Genomic DNA, 14,147 nt, shown 5'->3' on the forward strand with positions numbered 1-14,147 from the left:
GAACATGCCACTTAATTTCTTCATTTCCAATGAGGGGATAATAACAGCAATCACCTTCGCAGAGTTCTTGTAATATTCAATGGGATACCATATGTAAAACAGTGAATAGTGTCTGCACATGCCATATGCTCAATAAAAATTATTACTAGTAGCAGCATTTGCATTTTAATGATTATTATCATTATTATTTGTCAGGCACTACACTAGGTCTAGTTAGAAATCCTGAACTAAAAGAAATCCTACCAAATTCATGCAGCCAAGGGAAACTAGTTTGCAATCTTCTATTACAGTGTGGCTTATTTCTTGGCTTAGGATCACCTTTCCCACCTTCAAATCAGGGTCTGCTCCTAGGAGTTTCTTCCCATGCTGATTCTGTATGACTCTAGTCCGTTCACTTCCCACAGACACACACACAGTAAATTTATTTGTATCATGTGAGCCAATAGTAAAATACTTAATTTAGCTGAACATAGGACCTTTAACCTATGCTGCTTTTGCAGCAACAAAAGTCTGTTCTGTGTGCAGTTGGAAGTCAATAATTACTGATGAGCAGACAGTTGTATATTGACTTTGTCCTCCCTACCGTCAGTTACCGCAAGAATAGGAAGTATATTTTTAGCATCATGTTTGAATCCTACCTGACAACCCAGAAACTGCAATAATTTCAACCTGTGTAAGCAAGGAAAGGATTACTTTGTTGTTGGTACACCAGAAATGAAACCTAATGGTCATTTATAGCCTGTGATTACTCACTAAGAAGGTTAGCAGGGAGCGCTCATTTCCTTCCTCCATCTTCTTGGTATTCTCAATTCTTTTTGGTCACAGGCTGTGCATGGCACTATTTGTTTTAATTAGGAAGACAAAGTACAGGCAAGAGCGATTGTAATAGGTATGTTCAGTAAGGAAACAAATTACACAGTGAGATCTCATCTCAGTGACAAAGAGCTTCACTAAGGCATGTAATTTTGTCTAACAATTTGCTTTTTGGAACAGGCTCAGAAATTCCTATGCACTGCCCCAGCACTACTAGGTAAGGCTTGCTCTCAGTGGAGGTATTAGTATGGGGTTCAACCGGGGAGCCCCTTCTCTTGGACTGGTGGGCCCTTTCACTGCAAGGATCTCAAGTCAGGATCCCACACACTGACCTAATGCCTCTAGGATTCAACAGTGATTTATATCACAAAGAAAATAGTTCCTGATTCATTCTCTACCTTTTTTTTTTTTTTAAGATTTTTAAAAAAGTAATCTCTATACCCAACGTGGGACTCAAACTCACGACCCCAAGATCAAGAGTCACGTACTCCACCAACTGAGCCAGCCAGGCACCCCATCTTTCTCTAACACTGTTCCTCTCCTTTTATATCAATATTTCAAAACAAATTTGGATCCTAAAAATCTCTTTGGAATTAGTTGACTAGGGGATGAAGCATTCAGACACAGAAGGGCCACAGTAGAGGTGATAATGATGCCTAAACAACTAACAATTACAAAACATTTATTTGTGCAAGGCCCTATTCTAAATACTTATTTAACATGTATTATTTCCTTTAGTCCTCACACCTGTGAAGGCTTGGCATTATTACCTCCTCTTTACATATGAGAAGTTAAATAACTTGCCTGTGTTTCTACAACTAGTAAGATTCAAGGCTGGGATTCTAATCCAGGTTTGTCAGATGCCCAAACCCATTAGTGCTATAAATCATGTGTCCTAAAAAAAGCAACTCCTTCTCTGACCTGTTTTTATTTTTAACCATAGTTTGTACAAAATTAGATTAAACTTGATTTTTATTATAGTGTCTCTCATGGTAAATCTATAAATTTCCATAATGCAAAATTAGAGTCCCCACTTAAAAAATGGGAAAAGGACATGAATGGCCAAATGAAAAAATTAAGTCAAATATTAAATTTCAGATATTTAAAACTAAAGGGAATTTAATTCCATTCAAGAAAGAGTAACCAAGTGACGCACTGTACTAGGCACTCTAAGTATTAAAAAACAAAGATAGTAATTTTTCAACCTCCAAGAAGCTAATGATCTGGTGGGAGGAACACAGTGTAATATTTCAGTTCTTACTTCAAATGTCATCTCCTAAGAGAGGTATTCCCAGACCACCCTATCTAAACTGTTGCCCCATTCCCTATAACCTTCTATCACAAGGGTTAGTAAGCTTTTTTTCTGTAAAGGGCCAGAAAATAAATAATTTAGCCTTTGTGGGCTATATGGTCTCTGCCAAAACTACCCAGCTCTGCTAGCAGCTATAGATCACAAACAAACAAGCATGCTGTATTCCAATAAAACTTTATTTACAACACAGGCAGTGGGCCTGTTAGTTTGCTATAGTTTGCTATAGTTTGCTAATCCTACTCTAACATATCACTCTGTTTTTTCTTTCATAGCATTCAACAAAATCTGAAAATTATCCCACTTAGTGATTTATTACTATTATTTATATTTCCCTCCACAAAAATGGCAGCTCCAAGACAGCAAGGTCCTTGCTGCTTGTTCATAGCTAGTTCTCCGGGGTCTAGAAAAGGGTTCCTGACACAGGACAGTTCACTCTAAATATTTATGGATTAACTAAATGAATGAGTACTATTCCACAAAAAGAGAAACACTGATTGCCAATAAACATATAAACTGGGGATCCCTGGGTGGCGCAGCGGTTTGGTGCCTGCCTTTGGCCCTGGGTGCGATCCTGGAGACCCGGGATCGAATCCCACATCGGGCTCCCGGTGCATGGAGCCTGCTTCTCCCTCTGCCTGTGTCTCTGCCTCTCTCTCTCTCTCTCTCTCTGTGACTATCATAAATAAATAAAAAAATAAAAAAATAAACATATAAACTATATTTGGCTATATTATTAATAAATATGAAGTAACTTAAAATGTCTTTTTTTTTTTCACATATCATACCTAGAATGGTTAGATAAAGGGAAGAAGGAAGACAAAGAAGAGAGGGAAAATAAGGGGAAGGGAAAAAGAGAGGGAAGGTAGGGGAGGAGACCCTGTGTAGAAAAATATGTGGGTAAGCTGGCCCTCTCATCTACTGCCGATGAGACAGCGTGTGTGTGTGTGTGTATGTGTGTGTGTATATATATATCCTGGAAGAATTGAAAGCAGAGGCTCAAACAGACATTTGTACACCCATGTTCATAGCAGCATTATATACAACAACCAAAAGGTAGAAACAACTCAAATGACTACCTACAAAAGAATGGATAAACAAATGTGGTACATCCACAGAATGTGGTATTAAGTCTTTAGAAGGGATAAAGTACTGACACATACTATAAGGATAAACTTTGAAAACAATGTGCTAAATGGAACACGCCAGCCACCAAGGATCAGAATTGTATGATTCCACCTCTGCACAGGTATCTAGAATAGGCAATAGTACAATAGAAGTAGAAAGCAGAATAGAAGTTACCAGGAGCTGGGGGGAGAGGGAATGGGGAGTTATTATTTAATGGGTACAAAGTTTCTGTTTAGAATGATAAAAAAAATTCTGGAGATGGATAGTGGAGATGGTTGCACAGCATTGTGAATGTACTTAATGCCACGGAAGGGTATATTTAGAAATGGTTAAAAGTGTAAATTTTAAATTATGTATATCTTACCGTAATAAAAAAGTATATATGCTTTTTTATTCCAAAATTGTACTCCTAAGAAATAACTCTGAGGAGATAAGACAGACGGGTGAAATATGTATATGCTAGAATCCATCAACCTCAAGATCTATGAATAAAAATCTAGTTGTATAAATAGAGCCTGATAATAAATATACAAAAGAGACCACTATGCAAGCATTAAGCATGACAAAGTAGACTTTTCACATAAAAATATCTCCATAATACTACTGTTAAATTAAAAGAGAAAACAAGCTATGGAATGCATGTGCAGTATAATTCCATTGATGTAAAAATTCTAAAGTTTACTTATACATGGGAAAAATGTGAAATATTTTCCAAAATGCCCACTATTCTCTGAATAGTAGATTTGAGATGATTTAAAAATTATCCTCTTTATAATTCTCTGTACTTAATTTTTTAACAAAGAATATTTTTAATCAAAATAAAATGCTATTATAAACTCCTGTTTATCACTTTTTCACATTAATTAAGAAGGGTTAGGCCCTTGATACTTTCATAATAGATAATGTTTTCTGTATTTCTGTTTCCATAGCAGCGATAATACTTATAAAAGAATCAGATACATTTTTAAAAAGATACGTACCTCAGACAATGGTGTTATAGCTCTATCAGTCAAAAATAGACTTATTATTTCAGAGCAACATTCAATAATCATGTTCTAGAAATAAGAAGACAATATAGTGAGGTTGAACTTACTGGTTAATTACTAGATATTTTAGTTATAAACTATTTCTTTTTTTTCCCATCATCACCTACCTCTAATTCCCAGGAGGCAACTTAGAGGGGCTCATAAATCACAATCCCTCAAATAATTGAGGTTATTTGAAAAGACACAGGATGGCCACAACAGATAAGATTTACTTATGAATAAATACATTATTTTACTGTTAAAATACATATGTTACAGAATTCACACCAGAATAAATTTTTGGAAAATCATTTTTTTCTGAGAAGAGAACCCTGGGATAAATAGATTCAGACCCCAGAAAGGGATTTAAGCAGAGACGAATGGCTGAGAATTGAGAAATAAATGGAAAGAGAAATGAAAAGGAACCGAGAGTCAATGTCATACATTCTCCATTGTTGATGACATTGCCACAGCCTCTACTGTGTGGACACAGCCGTGTTTATGTGTAGATATCTGAACCCAGAGGGATCTACCCATGGGCAGGGGTGAATCAATCCAGTTCTTTATTATTATAATTTCATATAAGGAAGGGCGAGAGAAGAGAGCTATAGTGAGTACTGACTATAGGAGCTCAAGATCCTGATACAAAAATGGAAAAGGCAGCCTTTGAGCCAGAGGTAAGATGAATAAGATAAGGAAACAGATGAGTGAGAACTTACACCCCCTGTAATAAGTAAGCACAGTCTTGGCTCCTGACTCACCAGTTCCATTTTCTGTGAGGCCCATTGCGTTTAGTTTTCCAGTCCTTATGTATGAGCTTACTTATTGTACACTGCCACATACTGCCTCCTGCCACACCTACTCTACTTGAACAGTGTAAGTAGCCCTTCTTTACTTATAGCTAAAGGACTCATGACTATCTCTGACTGGCAGCTTGGTGATGTTGCCAGCATCCAGCAATAATTCATTTTTATGGTTAATACATATATGTACCAGCATTCAGAATATGAAAATGACAGTTCCATTAATTTAAAAAAATTTTTTTAAATTCAATTTGCTAATATACAGTATAACACCCAATGCTCATCCCATCAAGTGCCCTCTTTAGTGCCCATCACCCAATCACCCCATCCCCTCATCTACCTCCCTTTCTGCTACCCTTGATTTGTTTGCCAGAGTTAGGAGTCTCTCATGGTTTGTCTCCCTCTCTATTTTTTCCCCAATCAGTTCCCCTCCTTTCCCTTATAGTCTCTTTAACTATTTCTTATATTGCACATATGAGTGAAACCATAAGTTCCATTGATTTTTAAATTATGACTCCCCAATGCTGATTAAAATCTGAAAGAAGCAAACAACTCAATTCACAGCCCCAAACCATATTATATTTGAGTTTTGATAAATGCAGGAACATAGAAAAAGACCACATTTTAGAGTTCCAAAACTATTCCTAATTCAATTCAATTTAACAAATATGTTTGAGATGCTGTGGAACACAAAGGTGAAGAAATAAACCCTATCCTCACAGTGTAAATGGCTGAGAAGAATAGATTCATACACATCTAAATAAAATGCCAAGCAGAATGTGGTCAGAACATGGATAGGAATTATTATAGGAAACTAGAGGTGGGAAAGAGGAATTGCAAAGAACAGGGAAGACTTCCTGGAGGAAGGGTCATGTGAACTGAGCCTTGAATGAATAGTAGGATTTCACTGGCAGACACTGAGAACAAGGGCATTCCAGATGGAGGGAGCCAAGTTAGCAACAGAATAGTGGATATGCAAGGAGCATAAAGCATCTGATATGGTCTTTACTGTGGGTGTGTATAGGAAGCATGGCAGTAAGAATGATGAGAAATAAGGCTAGAGAAGTGAACTTAGAACAGGACAAATGAAAGTAAGGAAATTGAGAGGCACTGGACTGAGGAAATAATGATCCAGCTGCTTTGAAAAGGTACTTCTGGCCATAGTTTAAAGGTGAACTGGACTCAGAAAGAGACAAAAGAAAGAGAAATTAACCAGGAGGCTAATTTCAAACTGTTTGGGTGTGAAGTGATCATGGCTAGAAGGGGGCCTGGTTCAGTGGGACCAAAAAAGGTGGAGGGCAAGCAGGGTATCCAGCACTGCTCAGGTGACACCACTTTCCTATGATGAACCTCACAGGCTCTTGGCCCACAGAGAGGATATCCCTGTCTGCACTCTGATTCTCTTATTTATCTCTATTTCTATTTCTAATTCGGTTCCTAGGACTGGTTAAAGTATGTTTCCTTCCTATAAGAAAGGTTTCAATAACAGCCATGATGCAGTAATGTCATGATTTCGTCAAGTACTATCAAGCAAAGTCAGACTGTCTACATGATTAATCATTTCGTGTAACAGAAGAAGACAGCAATGTTACCTGATAAATAAACGCTTTCCACTACCTGTCTCAACATTTATCAAGCAGAAATTTCACCTCAGCAACATCCTATTTCTATGGCATTATTTGTAGTAAGCCATTACAAACATCCAAAGTTGGCTGACTGGATGCTGGGCTATCGCTGAAACATAGCCTTGAACTCATCACACCAGGCAGAAAGCTGCCAGAGGTGTACTGTGTGTGGTTGGCAAGGGGCTGGGCAGGCACAGAATGACCCTTGTTCAATCTTTGCCATTGCTCCCTTAAAAAGGATCATCTGTTAATTCTACAAGGATAGTTTTCTGAGTTACTTCAAAAATAATCATGCTGACTCTTTGACTTAGTTTAAATCCTCATCTCTTTCACCTATGGAAAAAGCTTCCTAAATTGTTTTCCATCCTCCAAACTCTTGCTTCCTCATCCCTCCTTCACATGCCACCAGGCTTATCTCAGCAAATCATAAGGTAGATCATGAGAAGCCCTTCCAGGTGCTGCCCCCTTTCTCTCCTACCACTTGTACTCAGCCCTGCCTTTTCATGGTTCTTCCCTACAGAACCAAGTTCACTCACCATTTTGTCATTCAATGCCTACTGTATGCATCCTAAGTGCCATAAGATGGTAATGAACAAGACCAAAAGAGAATCCTTAAGGAGCTGATTGGTGGTCTAGTGGAGAGAAAAGGAGATAAGAGTCTTACAGCACCATGTGGTGAATCAGAGGAGGAAAAGCTTAATTCCACCCACCTCTTCAAGCCTCATCTCCCACTACATACCCCCGTTCTCCTGCCACAACAGATAGCTCATTGTTCCAAATATAACATTCAGTCCTTGACTTCACATTCCTTCTCTTGCTATATCCTCAGTCTGCTATGCATGCCCTCCAACTAGAAGCTTCCCAAGCAAGTACTAGAGAGACACTATGTGTCAGGCACTGGGCTAAACATTGGAGATAAGATGATGAATAAGACCTCCAGCAAAAGAATTTGTGGTCAAGAGAGAGAAAGAGACACAGAAACACATAACTGCCAAAACAATACAGTAAGGGTACAGGGTATTTTATTGGAAGGCCACATGTGGATGTCACAGAGATTCTAAAGAACATGACAGTTGGGGAAAAGATTTAAAAGAAGTTTTGCAAAATAAATAAATAAACAAATAAATAAATAAATAAATAAATAAATAAAGTTTTGCTATGTATTTTAAAAGGATTCCCTCTGAATGTTCTTATGAGACACTCATTAAGATTTATATTATTTTCAATGGTTTTGAACATCAGATTGATGTTTCTTTGAATGCCACATTTTGCTAAAAAAGGACCACCAGGTGGCTGGGCTCATTGTGAATGACATCTGGGTACTTACAGCCATACTCATACAATGATTAAGCTCTTCCATGACAAAGATTTAATTGTACTAATTTCTGTATGCCCTTATCTCCTCCCCAAGCCTGGAAATTTTTTGCTTATAATAGTACCTCAAAAAGAATTTGTTAATTGATGCTAATGTCCAATTTTATTTTTTTCTGTTTTCATAGTACTTTGAAATTTGGGATACGTTGACATATACTAAGTTTTGTTTAAGATTTTATTTTGGGGGGTGGGGCACAGGAAAATAGAGAGAATCTCAAGTAGGCTCCACACTGAGCACAGAGCTCAAAGTGGAGGTTGATCTCACTATCCTGAGATCATGACCTCAGCCGATATCAAGAGTCAAATGCTTAACTGATGGAGCTACACAAATGCCCTGACAATATACAAATTTCAATTGCCTTTTACAATCCAGGCATCCCATAACTTTGTTCAACTAACCTTAGGTGAATTGGTGAACATATTTTAGGCTTCTCATATCAGTATGCTATCTTTCCAAATAATGTGTTTGTCTCTTAAAGTCAGTCTGGTTTACATCTTTCATAATGCTTTAAAGTCCTTGGTAAGCTCTGAAGATATCCCTAAAGCTATGAATGACAGGTTAAGATAACTCAGTAATTCTGAGCCAGTGTTGTTCATTTTAGAAAGATATGCATAGTTTTCAAGCCAGAAGTGATGAGAACACCTGTTCTCTAGCCCTTTTGTTACATCTTAAACTAATATCTGTATTCTGAATTTCTTAGCTTATTCCAGACCATAGACTTTGGGTGGGGAGGGGGAAACCAAAGGAAGAGAGAATAAGAAAGAGTTTAAGATTCATTATCCCCCATATCAACCAAAGGCACATTTTCTGAGCCCTTCTGTTTAATAACCTACCAAAAATCTATAGTGTGATAGAAATAAATAGAATAGATTATAGAGGTTATGAAATCCTGTCCAATTCCAGACTAGAATCGATCTCTTCAAGTGTCCTAGTTAACTTCTAATTAGCGTCAAGTGAAGGTTGGCATGACAACCAACTGGCAGATTTAGTCAATGGGATTTGTTATAACACAGAATAAAGTTGCCTTTTCTTAGAAAGTTCCAGTTAGCATACTGGAAAAAAGAAAGAAAACTTTATACGTTCCTTCTATTTCCCAACTTTTCAAATGTTCTGAACTAATCTGTTTGCCAATTCACCTAAACAAATATTGGTTTGTCTTCCATTTGATGAGATTCCCTCATACATGGAACCAACAGAACTAAAACACATCTAAAAATGCCCTACTTAAAGCTGAAGAAACATTTTCTAAGTTGAAGAATAATTCAAAGATACAGGGGAGAATATCAGGTTTGAAAGCAGTTTTACTCAAAGACTGATTGATCCACTCACATAGACCATTCCAGTTAGGACATGAAAGCAAGCCACACACCTTAGTTAAGGCAAGGTAGGGCCTCTGGATTCCTCCCTCTGCTTACATTCAAATGCTGCCTGTACTCCCATTTACTTGGTATTTATTTATACTCATAGTCAACTATGACTGAGACGTTGGGCTCACTGTGATAAATTTGATACGTACATTGGACCCCAGGGAAATTCTAATGACTCACATTCCAACCAACAGGCACAGCTCTCCTGCTCAGAGCACTATTTTAGTTAAATGATCATTTTTAGAGATAAGAAGAAAATTAGTCCCAGAAAAAGTTAAGTGAGTGACCCTTGGTAGTAAAACCGAGTGGCAGAGCACAACCTAGACTTCCTGTTTGTATGGATGCTCACTCTCCTGCCTCAGACAATCTCAGCTGCAAAGACAAATGGGTACAGGAGAAAATAATCATTTTTAATGGATGAAGTGGATTCAGGGATAATCTTAGCAAAGAATATCCTGGATTATAGCTCAAAGACATTAATGTAATATGTTTGGTCTACAACTAAAAAACTGTGATTATGAAGTGATCTACAAAAGAACTGCAAAAATGACACGAGAACTGAGCTTTTCTTGAAGACAGATATAAAGGGAAAATATGCACTTTATTAAAATATGTATGTTATTTTATTATGTTATATATAATCTCATGGGTTTAAGATATCTCATCTTATAGATTTATTATAAGTACTCGGTATATATCAGTAATTATCACAAAATACCTGGTAATTCATATGGTAACATACAAAGAGACTCAAAAGATTTTGGGATGTATAACCCAAAACCTAAGACATCAATTCTATGATAAATCCAAGCACACAGCAGAGGAGATGTAGGTATGGGAAAGCAGCATTTTGCAAAAACTAACTGTTCTTGCCTGATGAATCCTTTTATACCTAGGCTTGTTGCTTTCACAGTAAAGAAAAATGCAGTCACTCACTCTACAGGAAATTCTGATTCAAAATGCCAACAAGTATATTCTGAAAATCAGGAGAGTTGCGAACTTTTATGTTTTCACATGAGTGCATAGATGAGGAAAACAACAACAAAAAAGAGCTAAACCTACACCTGAAACTAATGTAACATTGTGTGTCAACTATACCTCAATAGAAAGAAACATTTAAAATGGCAAAAAAGAGAGGAGGGGCAAGCTCTCTTCGCCGATGACATGATACTCTACATAGAAAACCCAAAAGCCTCCACCCCAAGATGGCTAGAACTCATACAGCAATTTGGCAGTGTGGCAGGATACAAAATCAATGCCCAGAAATCAATGGCATTTCTATACACTAACAATGAGACTGAAGAAAGAGAAATTAAGGAACCAATCCCATTTACAATTGCACCCAAAAGCATAAGATACCTAGGAATAAACCTAACCAAAGAGGTAAAGGATCTATACCCTAAAAACTATAGAACACTTCTGAAAGAAATTGGGGAAGACACAAAGAGATGGAAAAATATTCCATGCTCATGGATTGGCAGAATTAATATTGTGAAAATGTCAATGTTACCCAGGGCAATTTACACGTTTAATGCAATCCCTATCAAAATACCATGGACTTTCTTCAGAGAGTTAGAACAAATTATTTTAAGATTTGTGTGGAATCAGAAAAGACCCCGAATAGCCATGGGAATTTTAAAAAAGAAAACCATAGCTGGAGGCATCACAATGTCAGATTTCAGGTTGTACTACAAAGCTGTGGTCATCAAGACAGTGTGGTACTGGCACAAAAACAGACACATAGATCGATGGAACAGAATAGAGAATCCAGAAGTGGACCCTGATATGGTCAACTAATATTCGATAAAGGAGGGAAGACTATCCATTGGAAGAAAGACAGTCTCTTCAATAAATGGTGCTGGGAAAACTGGACATCCACATGCAGAAGAATGAAACTAGACCACTCTCTTGCACCATACACAAAGATAAACTCAAAATGGATGAAAGATCTAAATGTGAGACAAGATTCCATCAAAATCCTAGAGGAGAACACAGGCAACACCCTTTTTGAACTCAGCCACAGTAACTTCTTGCAAGATACATCCATGAAGGCAAAAGAAACAAAAGCAAAAATGAACTATTGGGATTTCATCAAGAGAAGAAGCTTTTGCACAGCAAAGGATACAGTCAACAAAACTAAAAGACAACCTACAGAATGGGAGAAGATATTTGCAAATGATGTATCAGATAAAGGGCTAGTTTCCAAGATCTATAAAGAACTTATTAAACTCAACACCAAAGAAACAAACAATCCAATCATGAAATGGGCAAAAGACATGAACAGAAATCTCACAGAGGAAGACATCAACATGGCCAACATGCACATGAGAAAATGCTCTGCATCACTTGCCATCAGGGAAATACAAATCAAAACCACAATGAGATACCACCTCACACCAGTGAGAATAGGGAACATTAACAAGGCAGGAAACAACAAATGTTGGAGAGGATGCAGAGAAAAGGGAACCCTCTTACACTGTTGGTGGGAATGTGAACTGGTGCAGCCACTCTGGAAAACTGTGTGGAGGTTCCTCAAAGAGTTAAAAATAGACCTGCCCTACGACCCAGCAATTGCACTGTTGGGGATTTACCCCAAAGATTCAGATGCAATGAAATGCTGGGACACCTGCACCCCGATGTTTCTAGCAGCAATGGCCACAATAGCCAAACTGTGGAAGGAGCCTCGGTGTCCATCGAAAGATGAATGGATAAAGAAGATGTGGTTTATGTATACAATGGAATATTACTCAGCCATTAGAAATGACAAATACCCACCATTTGCTTCAACGTGGATGAACTTGGAGGTTATTATGCTGAGTGAAGTAAGTCAATCAGAGAAGGAAAAACATTGTATGTTCTCATTCATTTGGGGAATATAAATAATAGTGAAAGGGAATATAAGGGAAGGGAGAAGAAATGTGTGGGAAATATCAGAAAGGGAGACAGAACATAAAGACTCCTAACTCTGGGAAACCAACTAGGGGTGATGGAAGGGGAGGAAGGCGGGGGGTGGGGGTGAATGGGTGACGGGCACTGAGGGGGGCACTTGACGGGATGAGCACTGGGTGTTATTCTGTATGTTGGCAAATTGAACACCAATAAAAAATAAATTTATTATTAAAAAAAATAATAAAATAAAATGGCAAAAAAAATTAGAAAAAAAGACAAAAAAAGATCTATACCAATACTATTCTTTAAGAATTAAAAATTATTTGTTATTGGTAATTGAATATTAACCTAGCAAAAAATGATTTAAGGAAAAAGATAGAGCAGACCAAAAAAGAAGGGGGGATCCTAAAATCTTAAAGTGGGGGGTGGGGGGGGAGAGCTAGGCCCCAACTGGCTGGGAATTCAACCAGGAAAGCAGCAAAAGGCAGTCCTAGAATTAGACTGTGAGGCAGGCACTGGGGGAAAGAAGTCCCCAAATAGACCAGAAGAAATAAAGGAAATGAGATATTATATGACAAGCATCAACACTTGGGTAAAAATCTATGGATGAACATGTGAAAATGTAATGATCAGAAGAACGTTAAGGAAAAAAGACAAGTCAAGAAGAATCAAAGCTCATATATGAAAGGAAAATAACCATAGTATACTATTTGACTTGGCTGCAATAGTGTAAACACCAAATATCGATTTAACCAAATTCTGTGATATAATACTCAAGAAAGAGGAAAGGAGAAGTTGGGGAGAAGTATAAGTGAATTAAATCCTTATATACTATAATAAAATCAACAGATATTATCTCAAATTGATACATCAAAGAAAAAAAGAACAATTAGTTCTAGATATTAGCACTATTCTGGCTTTCCTCCTTCCAAGTCAGTAGAATGTGACATATTTGGCCAATGAAATATTAGTGGAAGTGATACGACAGAAACTGTAAGAGCCAGTGTGTGATTCACCCCCTTTCTTTGTCTCCTGTTGCTGTGACTGGTGGGTTTTTTTTTTTTTTTTTGAGGTTTTATTCATTTATTCATGAGAGACAGCGAGACGAAGAGGCAGAGACACAGGCAGAGGGAGAAGCAGGCCCTCTGCTGGGAGCCCGATGTGAGATTTGATCCCAGGACCCCGGGATCACGACCGGAGCTGAAGGCAGATGCCAACTGCTGAGCCACTCAGGTGCCCTGTGACTGGTAATATTTCATATGATGGATGTGCTACCAGCCTGGATGCTGGCCTGAGGAGATATGGAGCAGAGCCTCACTCGGCCCACTTGGATTTGAAGGCTGTTTCTTACGGAATTTTTCATGACTGATACTACTTATTATTATAGACATGGAAGTAAATAACAAGAGAAACAGCTGAAAGAGTTGAAAATGGTTGCTTCTGCAGAACAGGACTATGTAATGAGGAGAGGTTGGCTAGGAGCTTGTCCCTTTTCAGGAAGTCTTGTAGAGCAATTTGATTTTGAAAATGGCCACAATAACTACAGAATCTATACCTCAAGAAATTAGATTTATGCGCAAATGGAAATTCAAAGAGCAAATGAATACGGGACAACAAATATCTCTCTGCTCCTTTAATTTCCACAGACGGTAAGGAATTGCCACTTCACTCCTGAAGGAGGAGACATCCAGCTTCAGACTTGTAACTAATCTGCTTGGTAAGTTTGGAAAAAGCAAAAGAACTTGCTAGTTCAGTCCCTTCTGGGAAATCTTTGCTTTTATTTCTGGAGGCACCCTGCCTGCAGGACTGTTGG

The 14,147-nt window shown here is 37.8% G+C and overlaps 1 protein-coding gene across 9 annotated transcripts in view; it reads right to left on the reverse strand.

Moving 5' to 3' along the window:
- CFAP54 (cilia and flagella associated protein 54) overlaps positions 1-14,147 on the reverse strand; it is a 300,555-nt gene that overhangs the window by 23,194 nt on the left and 263,214 nt on the right. For all 9 annotated transcript variants that reach the window (XM_041739196.1, XM_041739195.1, XM_041739192.1 and 6 more), the window contains one exon: positions 4,231-4,305. In XM_041739196.1, coding sequence (XP_041595130.1) covers positions 4,231-4,305 — 75 coding nt within the window. The remainder of the gene's footprint in view (positions 1-4,230; positions 4,306-14,147) is intronic.

Source organism: Vulpes lagopus, chromosome 23 (genome assembly GCF_018345385.1).
Source record: "Vulpes lagopus strain Blue_001 chromosome 23, ASM1834538v1, whole genome shotgun sequence".
Lineage (NCBI taxonomy): Eukaryota > Metazoa > Chordata > Mammalia > Carnivora > Canidae > Vulpes > Vulpes lagopus.